The sequence below is a fragment of the Centruroides vittatus genome, unplaced genomic scaffold (assembly GCF_030686945.1).
Source record: "Centruroides vittatus isolate TY-2023 unplaced genomic scaffold, ASM3068694v2 contig_290, whole genome shotgun sequence".
Taxonomy (NCBI): Eukaryota; Metazoa; Arthropoda; class Arachnida; order Scorpiones; family Buthidae; genus Centruroides; species Centruroides vittatus.
This window is the reverse complement of record NW_027121846.1, coordinates 1,724,267-1,751,995: the sequence shown is the minus strand read 5'-3', so window position 1 is coordinate 1,751,995 and position 27,729 is coordinate 1,724,267. Positions and strand designations below refer to the sequence as shown.

The window sequence follows — 27,729 nt, the reverse complement described above, 5'->3', positions numbered from 1 at the left end:
TCACCAAACAAAATTTTATTAGAAACAACTTAAAAAGAATTCAAATTCTCAATACTGAAATATTTGCAAAAAAATTCAATATATTGGAATAGGACAAGTTGTTCTTGAGTGGACCATCAATTATTAGGAAATGCAGATAAATAAGTATCTTTTGATAGTGACTGAACTCAAGAAAGCGAATAAAAATTTTGACTTATATAAGATATCCATCTTGATATGTTATTATAGAAGAGGAAAGTTATTCAATAATATCACTTCTATTAATAACTGAATAATTAAGCTCATAACAGCATTAAATAGCCAAATTCATTCATTTCCATCCAATTGCAAGAGTATGAGAATCAACAGATGATTTTGTTTGCAGTTTTGAGTTCTAGTTAAGTCAATCTGTTTTAAACTACAATTGTGTGGAATTATTATTTGCTAAATTATATATAAAATTAAAATAATTTTCTATCATTTCTTCTGGAGCTTCAAGCTGAACATAATGCCCAATATGATTTGGAAGTACTGTAATACGTGGCTTGGGTATCACTTTTCTGAAAATTAGTCATTTGAAACTTTAAATAATGAAAAATCATAAAAAAATGCATACTATTGAAATATTTATTTACCTGTAATGTTCTGCAAATGGAGGTGGATTGACAGGATCTGCTGGTCCATATATCATATAAACTAAAATAAATAAATTAAATTACTTTGTAATTCCAATATCTAATAATCATAATAAAACAATACATTGTCATTAAAATTCAGCAAAAATACATGACTAGTTCTTCATATAAATTAAATAATTTTCCTACAGGTTTGAATAATATTTTAATAAAGAATATATGAAATCAAAAATTATTTTTACACAGTTACATAACAGTTACTTTGAATAACCTAATTTTTTAATAGTCAAACATATCTAAAAGTTACATTATTTTTGAGTTAGAATTAACTTAGTTTTAATTAACTAAACTATAAACTATAGCTCAAAAATGTTTAGTTAATTAGCATCTTTTTCTAACATTGATAATGCAAAACTAATTAGTTTCTCATTATTTATTCCATTATTAATTATTTTTATTCTTGAAAACTTATGACTGTATAATAATTTTACTAAAAATTTTGTATAGTTGATTAATTATAAATCTCCAAAAGAGATTAAATTTATTTTTACTTCTAGAAGAAGAAAAATTATTTTTAGTAAATATGTATCTGTTATAAAATAACTTAACTATAATTAATTTTATTATTATTATTTACATTATGTTGCAAATGTCATGCTCAGCTAATACTGGTGCCAAGTGATACCCAAAAAGTGTAACATTAAACTTCTGTAATATTGATGTATGTGGCCACATCAGAAATTTCCTAACAATGTGACATATATTCAATATTGCAGCTCTCTGTAGTACCAGACATATATATATGTTACCGGCCAAACCCGATTTCAGGCCAAACTAGTTTGTCCTAGGCCGAACTGATGTATGTATTATAAATAGGTGCCAGTGTAAAAAAAAATGATTTTGTGTAATTTGAAATGCCACCACAGTACACCCTGTAAAAATAAATAAAAGATAAAATATTTTATATGTTACGCTAAGAAGCACAAATAAGTTCATTTTTAATTTCAGTTTGACTTTAAAAGTTATTTTTATTATTTCGTTTAAATTTTTGAAAATATTTTCAAAAGTTAATTACCTTTAAAAGTGCATGGCTTAAAAAAAAAAAAAATACAAACTGATAAGTCCTGATTAGCTTATTTTTATTTTATAGTTTTGTACAAGTGTTGTGTCACTTCTAATCAATAATTATATCATTTGATTTCAAGTGATAAAACAGTTCACTTTTATCCAGGAATCCCAGGACAAGCAAAAGACCGGGAAATGAGAAACCCTAACAGCCATACTTGGACCAGTGCTGATTTCACCACTGATGGCCAAAAGAGACTTATGACATATTTTTCAAATGTGAGCCTCTGAGACATCAACTGCAATCTTGTTAAAGCAGCTGATGTCTGAGCCATTATCACTATGTGGGTTCAGTCATTCATGGCTTCATTTCTCTCCATAAACGTCTTTGGAATGGGTAACCTTACCAGAAGCAGATGCTCCTGCCAGCTCTGTGGTTCATCAGAATTACTGAGCTCTCTCACCACAGCAGAGTAGTGACTGGCAAGAGTTATCATCATCATTTTCATTATTATTATTATTTAGATTATTTTTATTCAAATATAATTTTTAAATTTTTTAATATACCTGGTACAGTTGCTTTCTGAATTGCAGAAACCCATCTTTCTTCATTATCATTTCTTTCTTGTATATAATTTAAAATCCTGGAAAATATAAGATTAATATTTTATTGTATCAGAATAAACAAAGTTCTATTTGTCAAAGTTACAAAACCTACGATCCCCATGCTCTATAGCCTTCTTGGTATTGCATAATAGACCAGAAATTATGTAATTCTTCAGAATGAGGTTGTGTATTTGGTCCAAATAATTCACAAAGTCTAAAAATAATAAAATATTTAACATTTGTAAATATAAAATATTCATACATATATTATGTAATTTAATTTTATACAGGAATCTAATTTTAACATTTAAATTATTTGTAATAAATTTCTTTGTTCACAACATTCTAGAAGAAAGCAAAATCATTAGAAATGTTATAAAGATTCATTTTAAGTGGCTATACAAGGGTAGTCCAAGAAGTACCCGACCTAACAAAGAAAACAAAATATTTGGGAAAACATATCTTTATTTTTCAACATAGTCTCCTTTTAGCTCGATACACTTTTTCCAGCAATGTTCAATAGCTTCAATCCCCTGTTTATAGTGAAAACTGTGGAGCTTCTCAAAATAGCCATCAACCGAAGAGTCCACCTCTTCATTGTTGGCAAATCTTTTACCACCAAGCCATTTTTTCATGTTTGGAAAGAGAAAATAATCCGAGGGGGCTAAATCTGGCAAATAGGGTGCGTGAGGAAGCAATTCAAACCTTAACTCATGGATTTTTGCCATCGCAATAACAGATGTGTGAACTGGTGCGTTGTCTTGATGAAACAACACTTTCTTTTTCACCAAATGTGACCGTTTTTTTCTTGATTTCATCACTCAGGCGCTGCAATAAATTTGCATAATACTTTACGTTGATTGTTTTTCCTTTTTGAAGATAATCAATGAAAATTATCCCATGCGCATCCCAAAAAACTGATGGCATGACCTTGCCAGCAGATGAAACTGTTTTCACCTTTTTTCGAAGCTGATTCTCCCCTTTCAGTCCATTGTTTTGACTGTTCTTTTGTCTCAGGTGTGAAGTGATGGACCCATGTTTCATCCATGGTTATGAATCAATGCAAAAACTCGGCTTTGTTGCTATGAAACATTGCCAAACACTCGACTGAAACATCCTCACAATACTGTTTTTGTCCCAATGTGAGCAAACGCGGCACCCATCCTACGCACAGCTTTCTCATGTCCAAATTTTCAGTCAAAATGCAATGTACAGCACTTTTTGAAATGCCTACTATGTCTGCTAGCTCTAGCACTTTGAGTTAAGTCATCCAATACCATTTTGTGGATTTTTTTCACCATTTCTGGCATGGTCACCTCACTTGGTCAACCACTGCAATGTTCGTCTTGGCATCTCGTATGGCCTCATTTAAACTCTGTAACCCAATATTTTATTGTTGTAAACAAGGGAGCAGACTCCCCCAGAGTAGAATCTAGCTCAGCTTTAATATTGGTTGGACTGAAACCTTTCAAATGAAAGTATTGTATCACATAACGATAACCAATTTTTTCCATGTTTACAAATTCACTGAGATTGTTCACTATTGATGGCTGTCAAACAAATATTGAACAATGTAGCATCTTCTAACTTCAAACTTAAGCTTTATGAGGTTGATACTTTCGAACACAGTCGTTTTTTCAAACAAGTACTGCCATCTATATGTCAGGTCAGGTACTTCTGGGACGACCCTCATATGTGTTGTGATAATTTTACTTGTATAATGTAATGTATAATGTACTTGAATAATCTACTGTGTTTTTCCTTCAGAAAGAAGATCCAAGTCAACCCGTAGGGGCAAAGAAGGAAGATCAAAGTCAGCCCATAGGGGGGAAGAAGGAAGATCCGAGTCAGCCCATGGGGGGGGCGAAGAAGGAAGATCCAAGTCAGCCCACAGCGGTGAAGAAAGAAGACCTGAGTCAGCCCAACAGGGCGAAGAAAGAAGATCGATAGTCCATGCTTGGAAATGGTCAACATGAACAACTTATCCTGTTAAGAACTCTATTGTACAGTATATCTATTGATATGTGATCTGATATACTACTGAGTGTCTACTGAGAATTCAGGATTACTTATAATTATGTAAATTCGTGAATCATATTATAAAATGAAATATTGTATTCTCCTGAATCCTATATTGGGTCAGATTTTATAAATAATTTTATTCAAGTTTTGTGTTTATTAACAAAAACTATTGGCTTAAAATTAGTTAAAATATTTAATGGAATCATATAATACTCGACTTCCTAATGCATTATATATATATGAGGATGTTTGTTAGTTTGTTTGCTATGAGCACCTAGGCTGTTCAACCAATTGCTACAAAACTCAGCAGTTATGTTCAAATAGTTCTAACTTAGATAATGTTGTACATCTCACCCCAAATTATCAATTGGATTTCTATACATCAATTAATTACTGTCTACATTTGATTGTTAGCTTTACACGTAGCACCATCTACTGGAAAAAATTTAACAAGCTAATTAATTAAACATAATTCTTACAAAAAAGGATATAATTTTTAAAAATATATATTATACTCTCTGAATTACTACAACAATGATATTTTGCAAAATAGATGTACCATTACGCCATTACTGTGACAGGTAGCAGGTAACCCTTGCCTGCGTGTTTAGTAGTGTTTTGCTCCTGTACATCATACTTTTCCAGTTAGCAATAGAGTCGTGTTGGTTATGTATCTATCCCTATTCAGAAGAAAATTTTTGAATTGAAATAATGTGACTTGCGGTACAAATCAGAAGTTCACATATAGTTATCCTGGTCCTCTTGCTCTTATGCTTTCCATATATGGTCTCAACTTTCATCTAACTCTGTTCTCCAGATTCAGAAAGGACAGAGATGGATGGATAATAGTGAAAATTTATAGGTCTACAATTTTTTCAAATTGCAGCCCAATAAGTACCTTCAAGTAACCAAGTGGTTAAATAAGTTAACGTTCAAAAGACTTGATATAAGACTTAAGGTTATCAACTTTGATCACGTGTGGGATCATTGCAACCTATCCAACACAGATCACATTCAATTATTAATAGTAGACCAGTATTAATTAGAAGTTGTTGACCATCTTCTCTCCCAGGAGGAGGGCAACTACTGCTTTTGGTCGAATTAACTTCAAACTCCATCTGCAACAGCCCCTTCTTCCAATCGGACCCACCGGTATGGTGGTATTCAAATAGGAGAATTACAAAATACGAGGTTGCCAACCTGCTCAAAATATGATTTGTGTTGTTTTCAAGAATTCTGGGATTAAATATTTGATCCATTTCTCACAAAATTTGATTGACTGACAGACCACCATTTGATATTCGGCAGTGAATGAAACAGTTGTTAATGCTAACATTAGAAAAAACACAATATCTTAAATTTCTTACAATATCGTATTTTCAATTGGTGTTTACTTGACCAATGAAATTGTGCCATTTCATACCATCCAAGTATCATGATAAATGTGACAATGGAAAGCTAAAATAACCAAACTCTTTACATAGTTTTTGTTTTAATATTTGTTATATCATAGTATTTGATTTATATAACTACAAACATTTTTCTTACGTAAATGTTTATCACCCCAAGTAACCAATCTGACACATTTTAAAAATTCTTTATTCCTTTTCTGTACATATTGTAAAGAATTTTTAAAATGTGTTAGATTGATCAATTGTGTAATAAACATTTATGTAAGATAACGTTTGTAGTTATATTTTATTATATCATAATATTTGATTTATATAACAGAAGGGTTAGAAGCATAAAATAATCTAATAATCTTAATGTTTGTACTTATGTTTTGCCCAAGCAATCCCGAGCTTACCTGCTAGTCTTTTATATAATTACTTATTATTTAAAAATAACTACTAATTAATAGAAATATTTTAGAAAATTCTTTTTATAAATCAGACCTAGAAATACGTCATTTAAAATGTTTGTTATAGACTAATTTGAAAAATTGATGTTCCTTTCTTATAGACCTAATAAAAGATATGTTTGAGCTTCAATAATACTCTAGAGCAACGTTTCTCAAAGTGGGCGATAACGCCCCCTTGTGGGTGGTGAATAAATCTAGGGGCCGCTGGAGGCAGGGTATTGAACGGTGATCAAAGGTAAAAGTTCCCTTTCTTCTGTCAAACGGATAAGAGGAAACATTGCATTTAATGTTTTCCAGATGTCAAGAACGATGTACGGTAAGGGCACAAAATGTGAGATTCATAGAAAAGTTTTCCTAAGAATATTTCCAATCCTTTCTCACACGGGGGGCGTTGGGTATAACTTTATGGAACAAAGGGGGTGGTGGATCGAAAAAGTTTGAGAATCACTGCTCTAGAGCAACAGTCGGCAACCGGTGGTCCTAGGACCATTGATGGTCCATGAGAAAATTTGGGTGGTCCATGGAAAAATTTGGACAATTGTTCAACTGAAGGTTATGTGAAGTATTACAAAAGAAATGCAAAATGCTTAGTTGCTTTTTCAACTCTTTGGGGTTTTTTTATTTGAATCTGAAACCAAATATGAAGTGATTGTTATCAACAAATAATAAACGATAAACAATACTGTGAGTGCGATTGTCATCCTTCCTGGAAAAGCACTAAGAATCCATAAACTTATTTCAAACAAGCAGCAATGAACTTTAGGCTTGCATTAATTTGTTATAATTAAACACACGAGTTATCATGCCACTTTTAAATGCAAATTAATGGGTTAATGTTACCTTAGGATCCAAAATAGCAACCGGGGAAATTTTTCCCTACTTCGGAGAGTGTGACGGGGAAAAAATTTTTCACTACAGTCGAAACGTCGACGACATGGGGATTCTTTCCCATTCGGTTTCTACCCTGCGTTCGACATTGCCGAGTATCCTGTAACCTCGAAACGGAGACGGTAATGTGTAAATTTGCGACGGGAGAGGGAGCCGTTTTGTGACGTCGTGCGAGAGTAAAATCGACGGGAAATTCGTAGGGGTGTTACGAACGAATATGCAAATGCATGATCTGCGACGTGATTTCTGTTCATTTCTGGGCAATTTTATGCAAATCGACTAGTTTCCTGTTGGAATCGTTTACTGCTGTGTTGCGACGAATTGTGTATTGGATTAATTGCTGTGTTTTTTTTTTCGTAACGATATTTCATCTGCACACAAATTGCTATCGGTGAATATTTATTATTATTAATTCCTCCAGTATTACTAAGTATTGTTATTTCTTTTATTACAATTTAATCCTAAAAGTTAGAGAACCAAGTAATCAGAAATTAAGGAAAGACAGTGTTTTTTTCCTCTCCTTACCTCCCCGCGTTTAGTTTATTCCCAATTGTCCGATAATGACTAGTTTTGCCGATTTGAGTTGCAACGACAAATTTTGGTCGAGATACACTTCCCGTGATTTCTACAAGTTAATGGAAGACGACTTTTTGGAGCTAGGTTAGCCTCCCCGTATCGATAATGCATCGAATTTTGCTGTAAAATTAAGCATACAGCCGACCGAGTCCGTTTGCATTCATTGCGATGAAGATAAGAAATGCTTCATATGTCAGGTGAATGACAGATCAGAAAACACTGTGAATTGGATCGTTTGTAAATACGTGAATTCTGACAGTACGATAATAATGGACGAATGGAAAGGATATATGCACATTGATGACATAGAAGGAGTAGCGGTCGAACATAGAACAGTCAACCATTCGAAAAATTTCGTTGACCCCCAAAGAGGAGATCCTACTCAGAATATCGAACAATCGAAAAGTGAGTAAAAGACTCCTCTTTTTGTTGTTTTTTATTGTTTATTTCGGTTAAAAAATCTGCGGAGTCTGCAGAGAAATTCAAGATGGCGGCCGGAACCGCAGCCATCTTGAATGCAGGGGAAAATTTTTTCCTCGTCGCAGTCTCCGAAGTAGGGAAAAATTTCCCCGGCCGCCATTTTAATTAAGTATCATATTGTATCATAATGTTAATGATGTAAATAAAAATTACTAATTTAAATAACTGTTACTGTAACATGCTGCTATTTTTGGGAATAACAAAACTGCTTTATTTAATTCACAATAAATATAGACAAAAATAATTAAGTTAAATGACAAGTAATATGGCAATAGAATGTTTACAAACACAACTTTAAATCATGCGATTTTTTTCTGTGGAAATTTAATTATAGGTTCAAGTGTGCCATGAGATTAAAAAAAAAGTTGAAAAATATTGCTCTAGAGCAAGGGTCGCCAAACTTTTTTGATCATCGACCCCCTACAAGTATTCGAAATCTCACATCAACCCCCACCAAAAAGTTTGTGTTACAAGCAAAAAAAAAAAGCACTTACTATTTTAATACATTTCTTTTAATTTTGTATTTTTTTTTCATTTATTGTATATGTGTTAATAATAATTTTTGTAACTGACAATCAGTAAGACAGAAAAACTTGATCCTTAGCTTAAGCTTAATAATCGACCCCCCAATAATGTTATATCAACCCCCAGGAATTGATATCGACCACTTTGCCAACCCCTGCTCTAGAGACTAAATAAATTAATAAAGTGAAATAAGTAAAAAATAAAAACTATAATTGTAAAATATTTTATAAATTTAGAACTTACCCAACTCTGACAAATGGAAAACTTATTAGTTTGGCTGTTATTGTTCCTATTATAGGTAACATTAATACCTAAAATAATGTATTTAACGATTCTTTTAGTAACTAATAGCAACAGTATAAACATAATAATTATTGTAAATCATACTTTTTGTGAAAGTCTTGGATAATATTTATCTGGAAATATTCCTACAACAAAAAATTCTTATTATAAAAAAAAGTTTAATTAAAAATTTTTTAATATGGAACTTTTATCTTTTAACTAAATATTTTACATGCCTACAGAATAAATAAAATTTCCAATAAGATTTGTTGTTAATGAAAAAACAACAATCTTATCATTCATGTTATTTAGATTTTATTTTGAATGTTGTCTGGTATTTATATACAGTAGAGCGTTGTTTATCCGAATCAATTGGGAACTGGGGTTCATTGGATAACTGACTTTTCGGATAACCGATTATGTATGAAAAAATATATTAACCTATCCGATGTTGAAATTTTTCTCCGTTGTGTGTCGCTTTGTGTTGAATTTTTGTTGATTTTAAGCCTAACGAAAATTTTTATAATAATAATCAAGGCTATTGTATCAAAAATTATTTCTTTATTTTGTACAAACAAAATAAATATACTGAAAAATATAAAAACAAAAAATTATACTTTAGAAGTTTAGTATCAAAAACATTCAATTCAGCACAACACAGTCCGACTGGAAAGCTTTCGGTTGACTGGCTTTCAGATAAACGACGCTTTACTGTATATATATTTTCTTCTAACATAAGATTCTATTACTTAAATAATTCACTTCGTTGTATTAAAAAAATATTTCCAAATATTTTTTTGAGACATTTTGTTTTTAAATGCAAGGAAATGACTATAAAGTATTACCTCCATTAAGAAGACAAACAGAATTAATTTTAAATGGAAGAAGTTGATTTTGATCTCTGAAAGTAAAGAACATTTTATTAAAATAAAATAATATAATCTCGTTTAACAAAAATTAAAAAATCTCTTTACGAAATAGATAATAAATAACTTTTAAAATATTTACAAAATTAAGATTACTTTATGAAAATTTAAAGCATTATTGAAAGTTATTAAAAATATTTCTGATTAGCTAAATATTGATATATTGATATATCTAAGGCCAGGAACACACATGCGTAAAATTTCGCGTAAAATCTAACGTAAAACAGAAAGCATAAAAATTTTTCTGAAATTTTGGCTGAAACAGAAATGAAAATAGAGTAGAGCATGTCTCTACTTTTTATGCCAAAATTCCTCCAATAAAGAGAAGTCTTTTCTGTGACGTCAAAGTAGACACGTGCTTTTTATTCTAACAATGGCAGCAATGAGGGTTAACCCTACAATTGTGACGATCTCAAAAAAACAAAAAATAAATGAAATAGAGGAGTTTATCGAATCCATTCAACCACATCAGTGTCATGTATAAAGCCACTATATTTAAACAACATTTATGGATGGCTATAGGTGCAAAATTTCAAACAACAGGTAGGTCTAGTAGAATTGATTTATAGGCTTAGTATTTAGATTACATGCATGTTCTTTATTTAAATTCGGAATAAAAGTGTATTAATTTAAATTTTCTATATTATAGCAGAGGAAGCAGAAAAAAATGGAAGGTACAAAAAAATAGATATATGACAAGAAAAAATTAATAAAATTAGCACTGTTGGTGGCAGTGGTGTTTCCTATTTGGTCAGAATTTTTACGTATGTGTGTTCTGGCATAAAAGCGTAAAACAGAAACTGAACTGAAAGCTGATTTCTGATTCAGTTTTCTGCCACACAATTTTACACATATGTGTTCGTGGCCTAAAGCTAGAGAAAGTAAAATTAAAGATCAAAAATCAAATTAATATTTTGCATCCCTTGATGATAATTAAATGATATATTATGTATTATTATGTAGAAAGTATTTTAATTTCTAATTAAATGCTACAGAATTATTCTTTAGCAGAGAAAGCTGTTTAGTTCTCTGTGCTAAAAAATATTTCCTATTAAAATATAAGAAACATAAACACTTATCTGTGAAAAGGATGAATCCATTGTCTTATAAAGAAAAAATCTTAACAAATTTCTCTAACTTCAAAACTTTATTAAAAAATATACATTTCTACTATAATACAATTGCAGTCTTGAAAATCATTGAATACTACAATTGTAATTATTTAAAACTGTGTATTTATTTAACTGATCTGTGAAGTAACAGGTACTTCACAGAACAATTATAAAGAATTTTAGTTTCATAATAACAATGAGATTCCTTTTACTATATTTTACTATATTACTTTGCTTCAATTTGTAGCTCTATTTTTAAATTTTAAAACTGATTTTATACAAAAAGTCAGAAAAAACAGTGATGAAATAATCAGTAATAATTTTTTTATAAGTTTAATTCAAATTTTTTATGGATTTGAAAAAAACAAAAAAAGCTTTTAATTAAATTTTTGTTAATACAGTAGAGCATTGATTATCTGAACACTGATCAACCGAAACATTGGTTAACCAAAAGCATTCCAGTCGGACTGTGTCGGGACGTGTGTCGTGCTGAATCGATTTGATACTAGATTAACTTCTAAAGTATAATTTTTTATATTTTTCAATATATTTATTTTGTTTGTACAGAATAAAAAAATAATTTTTAATGATACAATAGCCACAATTATTATTATAAAAATTTTCGTTATGCTTAACATCGACAAAAATTCAATGGGAAGCGACACACAATGAAGAAAAATTTCAACATGGGATATATTAATATACTATTATTGGGATATACTAATATACTATATTAATAATGTATTTTTTTGTACATAATTGGTTATCTGAAAAATCAATTTTCCAAACAACCCCAGTCCCCAATTGATTCGGATAATCGATGCTCTATTGTAATTATTTAATTTTCTTGTTTCTGAATTTATTATTACCTCTTCTTGAACACAAAAATGGAACTATTCCTAAATTAAATAATATATTTATATTTACAATATGCTATTTTTATACTTTTCAACTATGTCTATGTAATGTTCCATAATACCATTGCATATACCCACCCTGTTAATTACATAACACACATTGTCAATGAAACCCCTTAATTGCACTAAAAAATAATACACAGCATGGAGTACTGAATGTTACATTATTTTATTAATTACATATATAATATATAAAGTAGTGATATAAAATATGGTTTGCTATGAAACACTTCAGAAACAAAAATGAATCATTCTGTTACCCGAGGTACTCTAACTTTATGTAAAATTTTTGAAAACATTGCAACCTCCTTGTAATGCATCATAACGATTACCTTCATACCCACCATCATATGCATTATGTAATTTATGGACAACCATACATTTGAAAACAAATCATTAAAACAGTCCATAATTTGACAGAATTACAATTACACTAAAACTAAAAATCCTTTAATCCATTATTATCTTGTGAATTACAGCAAATATGCCTTTTGAATATAAAATATTCCTGTTCAGATTGTATATTTATGAAATACATACACTTAATGGCACAATTAATTTTGCTTGACAAAATGGCTAAGTTAGATAAATTAAGACTTCTGTATCTGCTAAGATGTTCATTTATATAATATCCCAGAAAATATTTTGTTGCATATTTATTATTTATGGTTTTAGAATAAAGGATTATCAAAAAAATAATACATACATTGGATTGAAATAAATGTTATTATGTACAGTAAAATGTAATACTTGAACAATTTTTAATTGAAAGATATGTACACTACAAACTAAAAATCATTTAAATCTTAAAATAATGACTCCTGTCAAAAATTTTAAAAAATCAAACTAATAAATTATAGAAATCATAAGTTTCATTTAATAGGAATGTTTTTAATCCTCACATCAACTATATTCTAAGAACAACAACTTCTAAACAATATTTTTTTAATATTGAATTGGAAAGTTTGAAAGTATTCCTAAATAAAACTGTCTTCTATACTTTTGTCTTGTCTTATCTTGTTTTATTTTTAAATTTAAATTAGTTTAAAAAATCTACTATACTACAGGCAGCATAATAATGCATATAATCAAAGAACATGTAATAAGTAAACTTTTTCCAGAAACTATTTTTAACAAAAATCATAAAAATTTTTCAAACTAACTTTTATATTGTCTTCAGAAATCATACAAACAGCAAAAATTATGAAAGGTTTCAATAATATAATATAGGTACAAAATATATATAATGTATATTAGCAAATAAACTACACCTTCAAATAAAAATCACAGTCCTATTCCTACAAAATGAATAAATGCCATGGCATTTAATTAAAACATTAAGGGTCGATTTACACACAACAGTGACGTGCCAGCACAGTGCAGTAAGCCTCGATAAATATCACACATAGCCAATCAGAGTTTCATGTACGACACTTGTATGATTGACAGAATACAGATCATGTGTCATAGATAAAACTCTGATTGGCTATGTATGATATTTATCAATGTTTATGCATCAAATGGTCACTGTGCCAACACATCACTGTTGTGTGTAAATCAACCCTAAAACAAACAGTTTTCTCAAGTGTGCACTTTCACTTGTTGATTTGGCTGAGTCCTTAGCAAATAGTGTGACAATATAGTACAGTAGATTACAGTATTGAATGCATGTTATTGTTCACTAAAGTTTATTGGAACACAATAAATTAATGCTTATTTTGTTTTTTCGATGAAAATGCATCACCAGAATTGTCAACCACAGCTTTACTCTATTTCACCTATTATATGAAATGGAGACAAGTTTCAACTATTGATTACCTAGTGCTTTAACACTTCTTCTAGCAATTATTTTCTTAAAAGACAAACAATTTTTAGCCTCTTCATCAGTCCTCTTCAGGTATACAAGGAAAAAAGAATCTAATTCAAATTATTTTTTCTGCTTGTATACTTATTTCAGCTGATAAAGAGGCCAAAAATGTTTGTTTTTCATAAAGATAATTGCTAGAAGAAGTGTTAAAGCACTAGGTAGTTATTAGTTATTTCATTTCCAGCTTCTATTTGACAAGTTTCAAACATTCGCGTAGCATATTATACACAAAAACTAATGGCCAATAATGTCAAACTGACAAAGTTTTTATTAATTTCTTTCATATTTATTACAATAATGACCCATTTCAATGCCATTCAGATAATCTGAGTCTTTACATTTTTTAGAATTATATATTCTAATCATAGTATACATTTTACTCAATACCAAAAAATCTATAATAGTCTTTCAAAAAATAATAATGGTTAAAAGAACATTTAAATAAATAGAGCAATGGATACATTTGTATACATGAAGCACTGTCCATGGATATTGATGATGGACTTACTAGTTAGTCAAATAGCAATCAAAATGCATTGTCAAAATGACATCTTTTATACAAAAAAATTATATCAAATGATACTCCTAAAAATTTATCTGTCTTGATTTTCTTATTGAAATTTTCTTACAAGTCCAATATATATTATATTGTGCATTGTCTGTCTATGTAATTGTTAATAATACAGTAGAGCGTCGATAAGTGGAACGTCAGTAAGTGAAATGGCCGGAAAGTGAAACGATTTTCAGTCGGACTGTGTCGTGCTGAATCGAATGTTTTTGATACTAAATTTACTTCTAAAGTATAATTTTCATGTTTTTTATATTCTTTAATATATTTATTTTGTTTGTACAAAATGCAGAAATAATTTTTAACGATACGATAGCCTCGATGATTATTATAAAAATTTTCATTAGGCTTAAAATCGACGAAAATTCAACACAAAGCGACACGCAACAGAGAAAAATTCAACAGGAAGCGATACGCAACGGAGAAAAATTTGAACATCGGACAGATTAATGTATTTTTTCGTACAAAGTCGGAAACTGGAACAAATCATTAACTGGAAGGACCCCAGTCCCCAATTGGTTCCACTTTTCGACACTCTACTGTATATACTTTTTTTTAATTTTAAGGAATAACAACACTATTTTTTGAATATTTTATCAGATCAAATAATAATAAAAGTAAATACTTCAATTCACCTGTATAAGAGTTCTTGAGCAACAGTATCTCCATAATCATGTGCTAGTATATGAACATCCTTGATCTTTTCAAATGATAACATTTCCTGCACAATGTCTGCTTGTTCAAAAATTGAATAGGAATGAAATCTCTGTAAATTAACAAAATTTAATAAAATATAATTACATTGTTTTGGTTGGAGATAATATATATTAAATAACTTTTTTAAAATTCTTATTTAAAATATTTTCTTGAAATACAGTAGAGAGTCGTTTATCCAAATCAATTGGGGACTGAGGTTGTTCGGATAACCGATAATGTACGAAAAAATATATAATTAATTTCAACATTGTAAAAATTTTATACAATTTTATACAACATTTTATATTTCAATGTTGAAATGTAAATAATTTCAACATTATAAAAATATATAATGTTGAAATTTTTCTCCGTTGTGTGTCACTTTGTGTTGAATTTTCATCGATTTTCGTCGATTTTAAGCCTAACGAAAATTTTTATAATAATAATCGAGGCTATTGTATCATTAAAAATTATTTCTTTACTTTGTACAAACAAAATAAATATATTGAAAAATATAAAAACATAAAAATTATACTTTAGAAGTAAATCTAGTATCAAAAAAATTTGATTCAGCATGACACAGTCTGACTGGAAAGCGTTCGGATAACCGGTGTTCGGATAAACGACTCTCCAGTATTACATAAATGAATATTAGTCTTAATGTAGCTTATACTAATTTAGACAATAATTTAGATTAATGTGTAACTAATAGATAAATCATCCAAAGATCTAAACTACTGGATTATTAATAAGCTATAATAATGCTATTCATTAGAAAATAAAGCCTGAAAAGAAATTAACTGTGATAGATAAAGGCAAATACAGCGCCGGATTAAGCCTCTAGCGGGCCCTAGACAAAATTTAAATTGGGGCCCCATTTAAATAAGTTGCTTCTAAACAAATCTTATATAATGTGACATTAGCGTAGCTAGCATGGGTGACACCCGGTGCGGATATCGTGGTGTCACCCCAAGTCACACCGTAGTGTCACCCTTTTTAACTTTTATAAAACACTATTGAATTGTAATATCTTCGCACTCGAGCAACTTGAATGCTACATCGAATATGCGATGTCGCGATGTATAAGTTTAGATTTAGAAAATAAATCATAACCATACAGCGAGAGATCTCGTGGCGCACATTACTTCTGACGCATGGGTGGCTGTTGACCTTTTTTTTTTGTTGTTTTTTTTTTTTAGATAATAGCTAGTCTAACGGAGCTTAGTAGGAATTGTTAAATACAGCCTTTTCTTTTAACTCACTTTGAAACATAGAAATCTTCTGCACTGAAGCCAGGCCCCTCCGAATTACGGGCCCTAGACATTTGTCTACTTTGCCTATTCGATAATCCGGCCCTGGGCAAATATATAAGTATATTGAAAAAAATTATCAAAATTTACAATGTTTTTTCTTTAAAATACCTAGATCTATTTAATTTCAAAACTAAAAATTATTTCTTCATATAAAGAATTTAACATCTGTTAGTCATTTCTGACAAAAGTGACATATCTTTTATATTTCAGATAGAAAATTATTAAAAAAATAAAAAAATATTTGATATTTGATTTTACATTAGAATATCTAGTTTAGATATATGAATTTGATGCATGAAATGCATGCAAAAGTTTTCATGTTAAGATTTATTAAATTCAAAAAGAGGAAGATGAAATAAAAAGTTGAAAAATAGATGAACTGATGCATTAAATATAATTGTGTTGAAATAATTATATTAAAATCTGGAAATAAAATACAGAATTAATAAATAAAAAGTTAAAGTATCACTTTACCAAAAACCAAAAAAATTAATAACAACTTCATGATAGAAACATGCTTACCAATCTAAAAAGTTCTGCAAAACTTCTTTTTGTAATTTAATTTTTAAATTAAGAAGGTCATTAAAATTTGTTTTGTAATAATTTTAGTACTGAAAGTATCTTTGATAGAAGATCTCCAGAATCTAACAAATATGTTTCTTCTGAAAATGTCTTAATTTAATGAATATTTTTTCATTTACTACAATAGGAGCATATTTATTTTGTTCTATAAAAACTTCACAGAAAAAACAATTCCTTGAAGGTAGGAAATCTCTGATGTCTATAGACAACCATATATACTTGTAAAAGAGATTTTATTGTGTAACACTTATTTTTCTTTTACCTGAATGAAATATGTTCCTAACATAAAAAAGTTAAACTTATAATCTGTAAACTTTTACTACAGTATTATTTATCTTTACAGACTATAAAATCTGAACTAAGAATTTCTATATAAAACATTATCAAGCTGATTCATTTGTATATATTATGCTCAAAGATCAAAAATGCTCAATAAGTGAAAGAAATGATCAGAATTATTGTATTACAAAAATAGCCATCACAAGAAATTTTCTTGTCCTGGATGTTTATAAAAAGATCATTACACATTCGTTTTTAAACATTTTTGCACTTTTTTAAAATGCCAAGATACAAAATTTGTATTGGGACTGCTAAAGATGACCACAATGCATCCAGCAATGTCAACATACCACAATGTGTCATATTCATTTCCTGTTTATTCTGTACAACAAATAGCAAATTCAGGATATATGATAAATATGTATGATTAAATATGTATAATAATTAAGAACATTGACCAAGCTCAATTACTTTTGCAAGTACTATTAGAACAACACTTAAATTGATATCTTTTGAATAACATTTTCTCTTTTTATTAATGCACTACTTCTCACAATACAGCTCTTGAAGTAAGCAAAGCTTTCCTCCTTACTTCAAGACATGGCCCATATGAATAAAAAAAGCATTACCTTATTCTTGTAAAATTTGAAGAAAATCCTTCAGCTGTATGAATAAAAATAGAAGCAAAACCTTACACTTATGAGCATGAAGCAAATGCTTTTGAATAAAGGTTTCACTTTAGTAATAAGTATTCCATATGAATAAAAGTAAGTATTTACTTCGAATTATAAGCATATCCTTCAAAATACATGCATCTAGTCAGACAGAGACTCAACTGCAAAAAGTGTGGTTTGTTATTGCTTTTATCTAGGTTTATTTTCTGTTAATGTTTAACCATAGCTGAAGTAGTTAAATATTATTATAAATCTCATTCTTCTCCACAAGTCAGTGATTCCAAGGCATTATTTAGGTTTGAATGGTTGGCACAGAATTTTTTAGAAGTGACAACTGAATCATGCAGTGGTGCACTAACTTCTTTACAAAAGATGAAAATATGTTTAAGATATTTTAGCTGATCCTGGATTCCAAAAAGGCATAAAAGAAGAATTTGGTCTAAAGCAATCAACAGCATCAATAACTGTGAGTAATGTTGTGGAGAAAATAATAGATCGGGCTGATTGTTGGATAAAATTTCCTAGTTTGTTACAAAAAATGAAATGGAGATAAAAATAAAAAAATAAAATAAATAATATTTTTTTATTTGTTTGTTTACAATTGTTTACTAGAATTCATAATATAAATTAATGGTTTCAACATGAATGTTTTCACACACATTTTTTCTTTTAACTTTTGTAATTTCTATAAATTTTGTGTATATCCTGTCTACTCAGACCTTGTTTATTAATAGGACTTATTATACTAGTCTATTTTCTGATTAGCAAATAGAGGAGAACTTAGTCAAAAGTCAAAACAAAATATGGTTATTTTCACTTGTTCACGAGATATTTTACACTGCTCCAGCATTAATGACATCTTAAAAGAGCTAAAGTGAGTGGAAAATTTTGCAATCAAACACAGGTACAGTTAAAAATTTATTCTCAACATAGCATGCAATCTGGACAAAAACATAAGGACACAACCACAAGCACAGGCAAGTAAACTCATAGTATTAGATTCTGATAGTAGGTATATACATTAATTGCTAAATATAAAGAAGTTCATATAACATAGAAATGGGAGGCAACAGTATACAGATTACTTACTGGTTTATCACTGTATCCAAATCCCAAGAAATCAAGAGCAATTATCCATTTAAATTTTTGCTTCAGATATGGAAAAATCTGTAATAAGTGAAAAAATGAAAAATATTATTGTCAGTTTAATTTATTTCAAATTTATGCAAAATAAAATCTAAATTAATAATTTAAAAATTAACAACTCAAAATTAGGAAATTTGGGTAAATATCACATATAGTTTGTAATGTTAGTACTAACTTGTAAGTAAAAATCCATTTGATAATTTAATTCAGTCTGTTAACAATTACAAAGTATGTCTGATTAAAAAATGAATTTTTGGAAATGATGACAATCAGTAGAATTTTCAGTTTTTTAGAGTCAAACTTAAATGTAGCTCTCTTCTAAATAGTGCCAACAAATATTCACAAATAAATCTTTTTCATAAATATTAAATATAAAACCATTCAGTATATGTGAATTATTAATTCTATGGTTTGGCATTGATGAAACTTAAATTTGTACATAGACTTCATTATTATAAATAATTCTGATTGTTTGAGTTACTTTGATTTAGTACCAGTTTCAGACGCAAATAAACTTGGAACTAAATTGAAGTTTGGTTGTATGTTATGTTTTATTTTTGTTCAATAAAATTCACAATGGCAGTATTTTTGTTCATTTTAACAAAGGTGTAATAATTGAATAAAAAGCATATGCAAGTAATATTGAAGTATATCTAATTAGAACTTGATATGCTTTTAGTTACAGAGTATAAACCTCTTGTAAAACTAAATAACATTATAATATTGAATCTTGTTTTCAAGAGATTGATGCATGCAAATTCATATTGCAACATCTAATTTTTCAAAGCCCATTTTTACCTAACATATGGCATTACATAAACAACAAAATGAAATCAAGGGGTGGTCTGTGCCAGGCCTGGACTTTTAAACAGTCAAAAACTCAAACAAATTTGTTCAAACATGAAAATCAATTAATGCATGAAAAGCGGGTCCCCCCCCCAAAAAAATAGTTGAGTATGTGTCAGAAAAAAACAAATAAATTTATTATTATTCTATGACCGACTATGTACTATAATTAATAATAAGTATGAAATAAGTTAAAGAAAATGAACTGTACAAGTTATAAAAACTCAATGATACTTTATCTAATCAAAACCAAAACCAAAAACAAAAGTCATCTTAAAATCTTTGCTTGCCAATCACATTCACTCAGGAACTTCACCATGTCTATCTTCAGTCTTGTGGGATTTTTTATACTCCCTGGTGTGATGTAACTAACAGCTGAGCCACTCCAACTCACACTAACAATTGATATTTTTTTAGTTCTTCACAATATTTTGAATATTTGTCATTATCTATTTTTATTTTTAATTGTCTGCTTGGACATTACTCATTAGTAGGACCTTGTACTGGTGTTTAAAAATTTGACACAATAATGAGAGTTAGTTCAGAAAAAACAAATTTTCTTTATTATATCACCTGTAGTAATAATTTCTGACTTCTATGGCCACCGTCCTGCCATGGAAGTCAGAAATTACTACTACAGGTGATATAATAAAATTTGTTTTTTCTGAACTAACTCTCATCATTTTGTCAAATTTTTAAACACCAGTACAAGGTCCTACTAATGAGTAATGTCCAAGTAGACAAATAAAATAAAATTAGAAGGACAGTAAGGCATTTATAATTTGTCATTATCATTCTTTTCAAAGAAAAACTTAATTCTAATTTTTTGAAATCAGTCAGAATTGGGATTAAGAGACCATTCTTTTATTCGAAAATCACTCAATCCGAGAAGCCCTAGTAGATTGGTGACATAGGAGGTATGAGTATCAGTCATGGTAAGACTATTAATTTTTCAAATTTAAAGTTTTCTTTTTCAGTTGGGTATAGAGTTTTTGTCTTTAACAAAATGAAATGTCCCCAAAATAAATAATAACAAGAATAAATAAAAACCCCAAAAATAAAAGTAAAATTTTGATTCAATTCCTTACAATATTTTTGTGGATGGTGAATGGTTAGGCTCTAATAAATCTGAATCTTAAGTCAGCAAGTTGTGCATCTCTAGCTTTTGACATTCCAGACATGAAAAACTAGTGCTACTCATCAGTAAATATACTAGCTTGAATGTAATTTTTCTTTACTACACATGATAAAGTATAGAGTGATCATAATTAAAGAGTAGGTGTTCAGAGTATTAAAAAGTATTTTGTATATAAAAAACAAAGTATAAAAATAATATATATATATATAATTAATATACACTGGTCTGTAAAACTTAAGTAACAATGTGATTTTTAAGCAGACAGCCATGAAATTGTAGAAAAGGGCTTGTTACAATCAGTACAATAAACACTCAACTCAGTAGAAAGGTGATTTGTATTCAGGAAGAAGACATCACAGGTGATGTGAGAGCACGTAGAATGTGTGCAGTAAGTGCACGCAGCACAAGATTACAATAAGAAGGAGGCTTTGATTCCGTATTGTATGCATTCTATTCATTTTTTCACTAGTTTTTGCTTTCTTCATCCTTTAAGTACAAAATACCATCTCTTATTCTGAATTTCATGTCTCCCAAGGGATTTCTTGTGGAGTTACAGCAAAAAACAATTGCTTAAGTTTTGCACACCAGTGTATTTATCACAAATAAATTACTACTTGTTCATTGTTCAATACTACTAAATTCATTGTTTTTAAGAGATAACAATGAATACTTTCTGTATAATAATTTCACTTTTAAGTGAATATAAATCACAATAAACACATTTTCATTTTACTTCTTACTTACTTTATACCAATCATAACTTGAGGTTGGAAATCCATGTAGACATACGACATTTCCTGTACCATTTCCAAGTTCAACTACAATTAAAGTAAATTATAATACATTAACTTTAAAAAATTTATATTTCATAAATATAGGAATAGTTTTCAATATTCAAAATGTAATTGTCATTATATAAGACATTCTACTATAGCAGAACAAGATCACTGAACAAAATTATATAGTTACTTCTGACCTAAATATAATGTAGCTTTATGAAAATTTTTGATGGTCAGTTTAAACTTAAAAACTGTAGAAATGTATTTTGAATCTTACAGAAAATAAATGGAGAATCTAGCCAAAATGATAAAAATATGTAGATGACATAATTCCATATATCAAATGCTTTAAAAAAAATACATACAACATTTCAATGTGTTTATAATTTGTAATTGACAAGACTATGTCTTGTCTCTAAAACCATGTCAACAGCTTCACACCTTAGATATATAAAGGAGTACATGTCAGGAGTTGCAATTTGGCACAGAGTGACTCACTAAAACCTTTGACAATCCAGTAAAAATATTTAATTGAAATAACAAACGTTTTCAAACTTAGTATTCGGTCTTCATCAGGTTTACAAATACTGAGATTCTAAGAACAGTTATATGCAACTATTTAAAAAATTTTTTAGAATGTTTCCAATCTTGCATATAAAACTGTTGTGCACTAACTATTTAACGTACACTTCCATCCCTTTATTTGTGTATATGTTATGGACAAAGTGATTAATACGGGCATTATGAATAATGACCAACAAAATCAGGCATTGTAATAAATTTCAATAATTTATCAAATTGACTGGTCATTATGAATACTGCTATCACCTAGTTGGGCAAAGTGATAATAATAAGTTGAGGAGTGATCATACGACATACGCTAGCCAATCGGCACTCAGTTGCGCGTGCGTATTGCATTTAGTACTGAATTTGGTGGCAGTTGCGACTGTTTGTGCTCTCGACAGATTTCTCCCGAAGGGAAGCCGCCAGCAGGCCGCAGATTGTTTAACGTCACTAGTTATTTATTCATGATAGTTCTTGAACACACATATCAATATCTAGTAATGTTAAACATTCGGCGGCGTGCCGGCGGCTCCCCTCCAGGAGAAATCCGTCAAGAGCACAAACAGTTGCGACCACCGCCAAGATGGTGCATATAGGTAAAATTTTACCATTTACCGTATTTTACGGACTATAAGACGCACCTTAATTTTTAAGCAATTTATAAAAAAAAATACTTATAAGATGCTACGGACTATAAGACGCACCTGAATTTTGGAGGCAATTTTTCGAAGAAAAAAGTGCGTCTTATATTCCGTAAAATACAGTAATTAATATAGTTAATAGTACTTAGTTTTAAAAGATTACATGTTCTTTTTAAAATACTTTGAAATAATTCATAAAACATAAATATTTCTAAATGAAATAAGCGAAGTTTTTTTAATCAAATTTTAAATTCGGTACTAAACACGATACGCACACACAACTGAGTGCCGATTAGCTAGCGTATGTCAGATGATCATTCCTCAACTTATTATTATCACTTTGCCCGACTAGGTGATAGCAGTATTCATAATGACCGGTCAATTTGATAAATTAATCAATATTTATCACACTGCCTGCCCTTTTTGGTCATTATTCATAATGACCGGGCATTATGAATAGTGCCTGATTAATCACTTTGTCCATAACATATATAATAATTATATTCTTTAGTTTGTGCTATGCATGCTACATATGTTAGCAACACATATGCATCCATGGCAACACACGCACACAACAGTTTTATACACAAGATTGGAAATGTTCTAATAAATTTTTAAAATAGTTGCACATAACTGTTCTTAGAATCTCAGTATTTGTAAACCTGATGAAGACTGAATACTAAGGTCAAAAACGTTTGTTATTTCAATTAAATATTTTTACTGGATAATCAAAGGTTTTAGTGAGTCATTTGTATATTTTCCAGTATCTTTACAAGGTGATTAACCTTTTCTCATGGCACAGAGTATTTAGTGCCCAAATCGTGCACACATGAAATAAACCAGCCTTGTAGACAGTCAGGGGACAGAGAACCGGGTCGAAAAAAAATACAAAATGCTGAGACTGATTCTACAAACAGGCATGAGTGCAAGATTTTCCACATGCATTGCTCATGCTCTCTGAGACAGTCTCGTCCCAAAAATGACTTTGCCGTTTTACTTCTTTATATTATTTTTTCATTTTATTGGACATTTGTTATCAAAGTTAGTCCCTAATCTTTGAACTTTACATGTGTAGTCTAATATATAAAAAAAGTCTGTTGATTAGTTTGTTTGTTCTTTATACATCTTGACACAGTTTAAACAAATGCAATGAAACTTTTCAGGAACCATTCTTTCATCCAAAAGGAAGTCAACAATTATTTTTGGTTGAATTAACTTCAACTTCCCACCTGTAACAGGCACCCTTTTCTAGCTGACCACCAGAATGGCAGCATTTGAATAGGAAAGTTACTTAATACAAGGTTACCAACAAGCACAAAGTACGTTTTTAAGGGTTTTTGAGGATACTGAATTTAAATATTTGGTCCATTCATGAAAAATGGATCAAATATTCGTGTTTGTCTATTTTCTATAACAGGAATTTAAATTTATATTAAAAATTTTTTGTATAAAAATAAGTTCATATGGAAATAATTTGAAATTGAAATACCTGTTAGTAGTAAGTTGTGTGATGTATTAATGATCATGAGAAAAATGTAATGTATTAGTGTAATACAGTTGCATAAGTCAACACCTGGATAACTCGACACTCGTGGGTTACGTAGTCAGTTTTTTGTGGTCCCAGCCAACTTACATAGGCATTAATGTTATTAACCTTAAAAACTCAGTTTACTCGACATTGTTTAACTCATCACCACTGGATAAATTAACATACTTTTTCTGTTTCACACTTTTTAAAATTCTGATAAGTCGACTCCCCCCCTGAAAAATGAGTTCACACCACACAGCTTATTGTATGAGGTGAACTCATTTTTTCAGGAGGGGAATCGACTTATCAGACATCTAAAATGTGTGAAACCGAAAAAGTACAGCTGACCCTTGATAATCCGACATGCTCAGTAGTCCGACGCACCTCCCGTAAAGGTCACCATAGTCCCCGTCCTATTACATGTCTACTTGCACAGAAGGATGTCGCGACATGAATCTCCCCACCCAATTCTTACACGATGACACATTTCTTGTGTTTTCCGTGAGCAGTTCTGTACGTACTGTATTATTTATGCCTATACATACTGTATGTACATTTATTGGCTTCCATATTTCTTTTAATAAACATGTTTTAGTTAACCGAAATGGGTGTTTCATTTCCATATTAACCTAGGCAGCATTTTACTCATAAAATGTAGGAATATTGTAGGCTACTGCTAGCAAAACATGGCCAAATATGTAATTACTTTTGGTAATCCGACACCCTTTTGGTCCTATACCTGTTGGATTATCAAGGGTCAGCTATATGTTGATTTATCCAGTGGTGACAAGTTAAATGATGTCGAGTAAACCGAGTTTTTTAACATTAATAACATTATTGCCTATGTAAGTGGACCTGGACCACAGAAAACTGACTAACCTACAGTGTCGAGTTATGCGAAGTCGACTGTATTTACCATAAGTAAAAATTTAGTGTGTATCACTACTGACAACATTTCCATGCAGCCTTATATATATGGAGCTTGGTAGTAACTGGCATATCACTGGCATTTTATATGTAATGTTTTTGAATGATGTCTGGTCTCAGCAGTTGAACCAGTAAGCATTTCTGAACAGAACCTAACAGAAGCACTGGTAATAGATATATTTCAAAATGTCCTTGTTATTATTGTGAAAAAAAGACAATAAATCATCAAAATTTTTCAATAATCGGTTATAATTATTTCTTCATAATTTTTTAAAATATATATATTTTTTCCCATTCATTGAAAAACCGATATAATCCAGCAAAATCCCATTTATTTTTCTTGGGGATACTATAGATTACTATCTATGGAATTTTGGGACTTTGAGTATATATCTGAACTGAGGGGACCGAAGCGAGTTCAACAATACTCTACTTTTGGACCGGAGACAAAAAATAAGAAAGTTATCATACTTTTTTAATGCTTTCATTCAGATGGCACCGTAATTGCTAGTGCTGCCATCTCACGGTAAAGTCTGCAAACAAATTTAAAAAAAGCACTCTGAAAAGCAAGAAATTGCACGAACAGTCGAACACCACTTCCTTTCTTTTCTTTTGTTCAAGAACTACCGTGAATCAATAACTAGTGACGTAAAACAATCGGCAGCCTGCTAGCGGCTCCCCACCCGGAGGGAGTCCGTTGGGAGCACGAACAGTCAAACGCTAGTTCCTTTTTTTTTCCTTTTGTTCAAGCATCGCGACAGTACGGTCAGCTTGTAGTACTAGCCAACCGTAAGCGATAGCGAGACTGAGGAGCTGTAGCCCCCGAGGTTGACAAGCGCGAGGGTGTGCAAAAAAGACAACTAGAACTGTAGACGATCAGTGTGCTCATGGATCAACATCTGCCTTTGTTGAAGGTATATATCAGGGGTGGCCAACTTTTGTGCACATAAGATCTACTTTTTATCGTAAAAATGTACCTACTTAGACTATGCCTATGACTTGTTGTCATAGGCATAGTCTAAGTAGGGAGGGGGAAGTGTGAAATACATACTATGTTTATACACTGTTTCAGTACGAAGTGCACTCACTACTTGTGAGTCGAGTCATAACTGCATGCGCACAGTTGCGTTCGGTTACAAATATAATACATTAAGTCAAGACATTGCTAGCGATCGACCAAAATTGGCTTGGCGATCGACCGGTCGATCGCGATCGACTTGTTGGCCACCCGATATATATGGCCAACTTGCCAGACTGCCTGTTAAACACGCAACAGGCTTAGTGTAGAGAGCGACGCAACTCCCGATCATCGCACGATCACCGAAAAAAAGAATGATAACTTTCTTGTTTTTTGCCTCCGGCCCAAAAGTAGGGTACCATTGAACTCGTCTCAGTCCTCTGAGTTCAAATATATCTCAAAGTCCCAACCAGTCCAGTCCATAGGTGGTAATCTATAGTACACCCTTTTAATTTATTCTCCAATATGCATTTCGGGCCTTTTAAGCCCCTCTTTAGTTGAAATATAATTTATAAAGAGGGGCTTAAAAAGCCAGAAATGCATATTGGAGAATAAAGAAAAATGGAATTTTGCTGGTGATTGTTCTCTGACTCAGGTTTAATAAGTCTATATGATATCTGGGTTTAGAAAATCTAGGATTTACTACAATTAATCATTCTCAGATAATCGAAGGTACTAATCGAATGTTTTTGCTACTTATATTGGTACATTTTTCGGTAATTAGGTAGTTATTTCATATATTTATTAATAATTTATCAACTTCTTACCTTTATAAAAGATTATAAAATTGTTAAATTTGAATCTACGTCCAGTTGATTCCCATTGATAAAGTATTGGAGATGGAGGCAATGGAGGATAATTGACATAAATTGCTAAAGCAACGGCAATTATTACTATAATACTATTCAAAAAGACAGACATTATAAATTTAAACAATAATTTAGTAACAAAATCACGTTTTGAGGAATATGACTAATTCAAACAGAAAAGCACATGACATCTGTTTACAAATATCAGGTTGCCAATTTCAATTCAGATATTTAAAAAAAAAAAAAAAAAAAAAAACAAAAAACTTTTTGTGAACTGAGATGGATAGAAGTTAGTAATGAGTGTTTTTACTTAAACTTTTATTTTTGAAAATTAATCACAGCAAATTGTCATTTGACTCAATATTTTATAATTTTATTAAATAGCGGCCGGATGGCCGAGCGGTTAAGGTTCGCAGCCTGCCGCCCTGGGGGACCCGGGATCGAATCCGGACGGGTCGAAAAATCCCCAGGAATTTTTCG

The 27,729-nt window shown here is 30.4% G+C and overlaps 1 protein-coding gene across 1 annotated transcript; it reads right to left on the bottom strand.

Annotated features, from left to right (window-relative positions):
- On the bottom strand, positions 1-27,408 carry LOC136972393 (mesoderm-specific transcript protein-like). Its single transcript, XM_067266977.1, has 11 exons — positions 27,208-27,408; positions 21,728-21,801; positions 18,943-19,020; positions 14,945-15,075; positions 9,765-9,820; positions 9,025-9,065; positions 8,881-8,948; positions 2,398-2,499; positions 2,247-2,323; positions 615-675; positions 1-539 (listed from the first exon to the last, which is right to left on the bottom strand). The coding sequence occupies exons 1-11, from the start codon at positions 27,359-27,361 to the stop codon at positions 398-400; spliced, it is 984 nt and encodes a 327-aa protein (XP_067123078.1). The 5' UTR covers positions 27,362-27,408; the 3' UTR covers positions 1-397.
- Between the last annotated feature and the right edge of the window lie 321 nt (positions 27,409-27,729).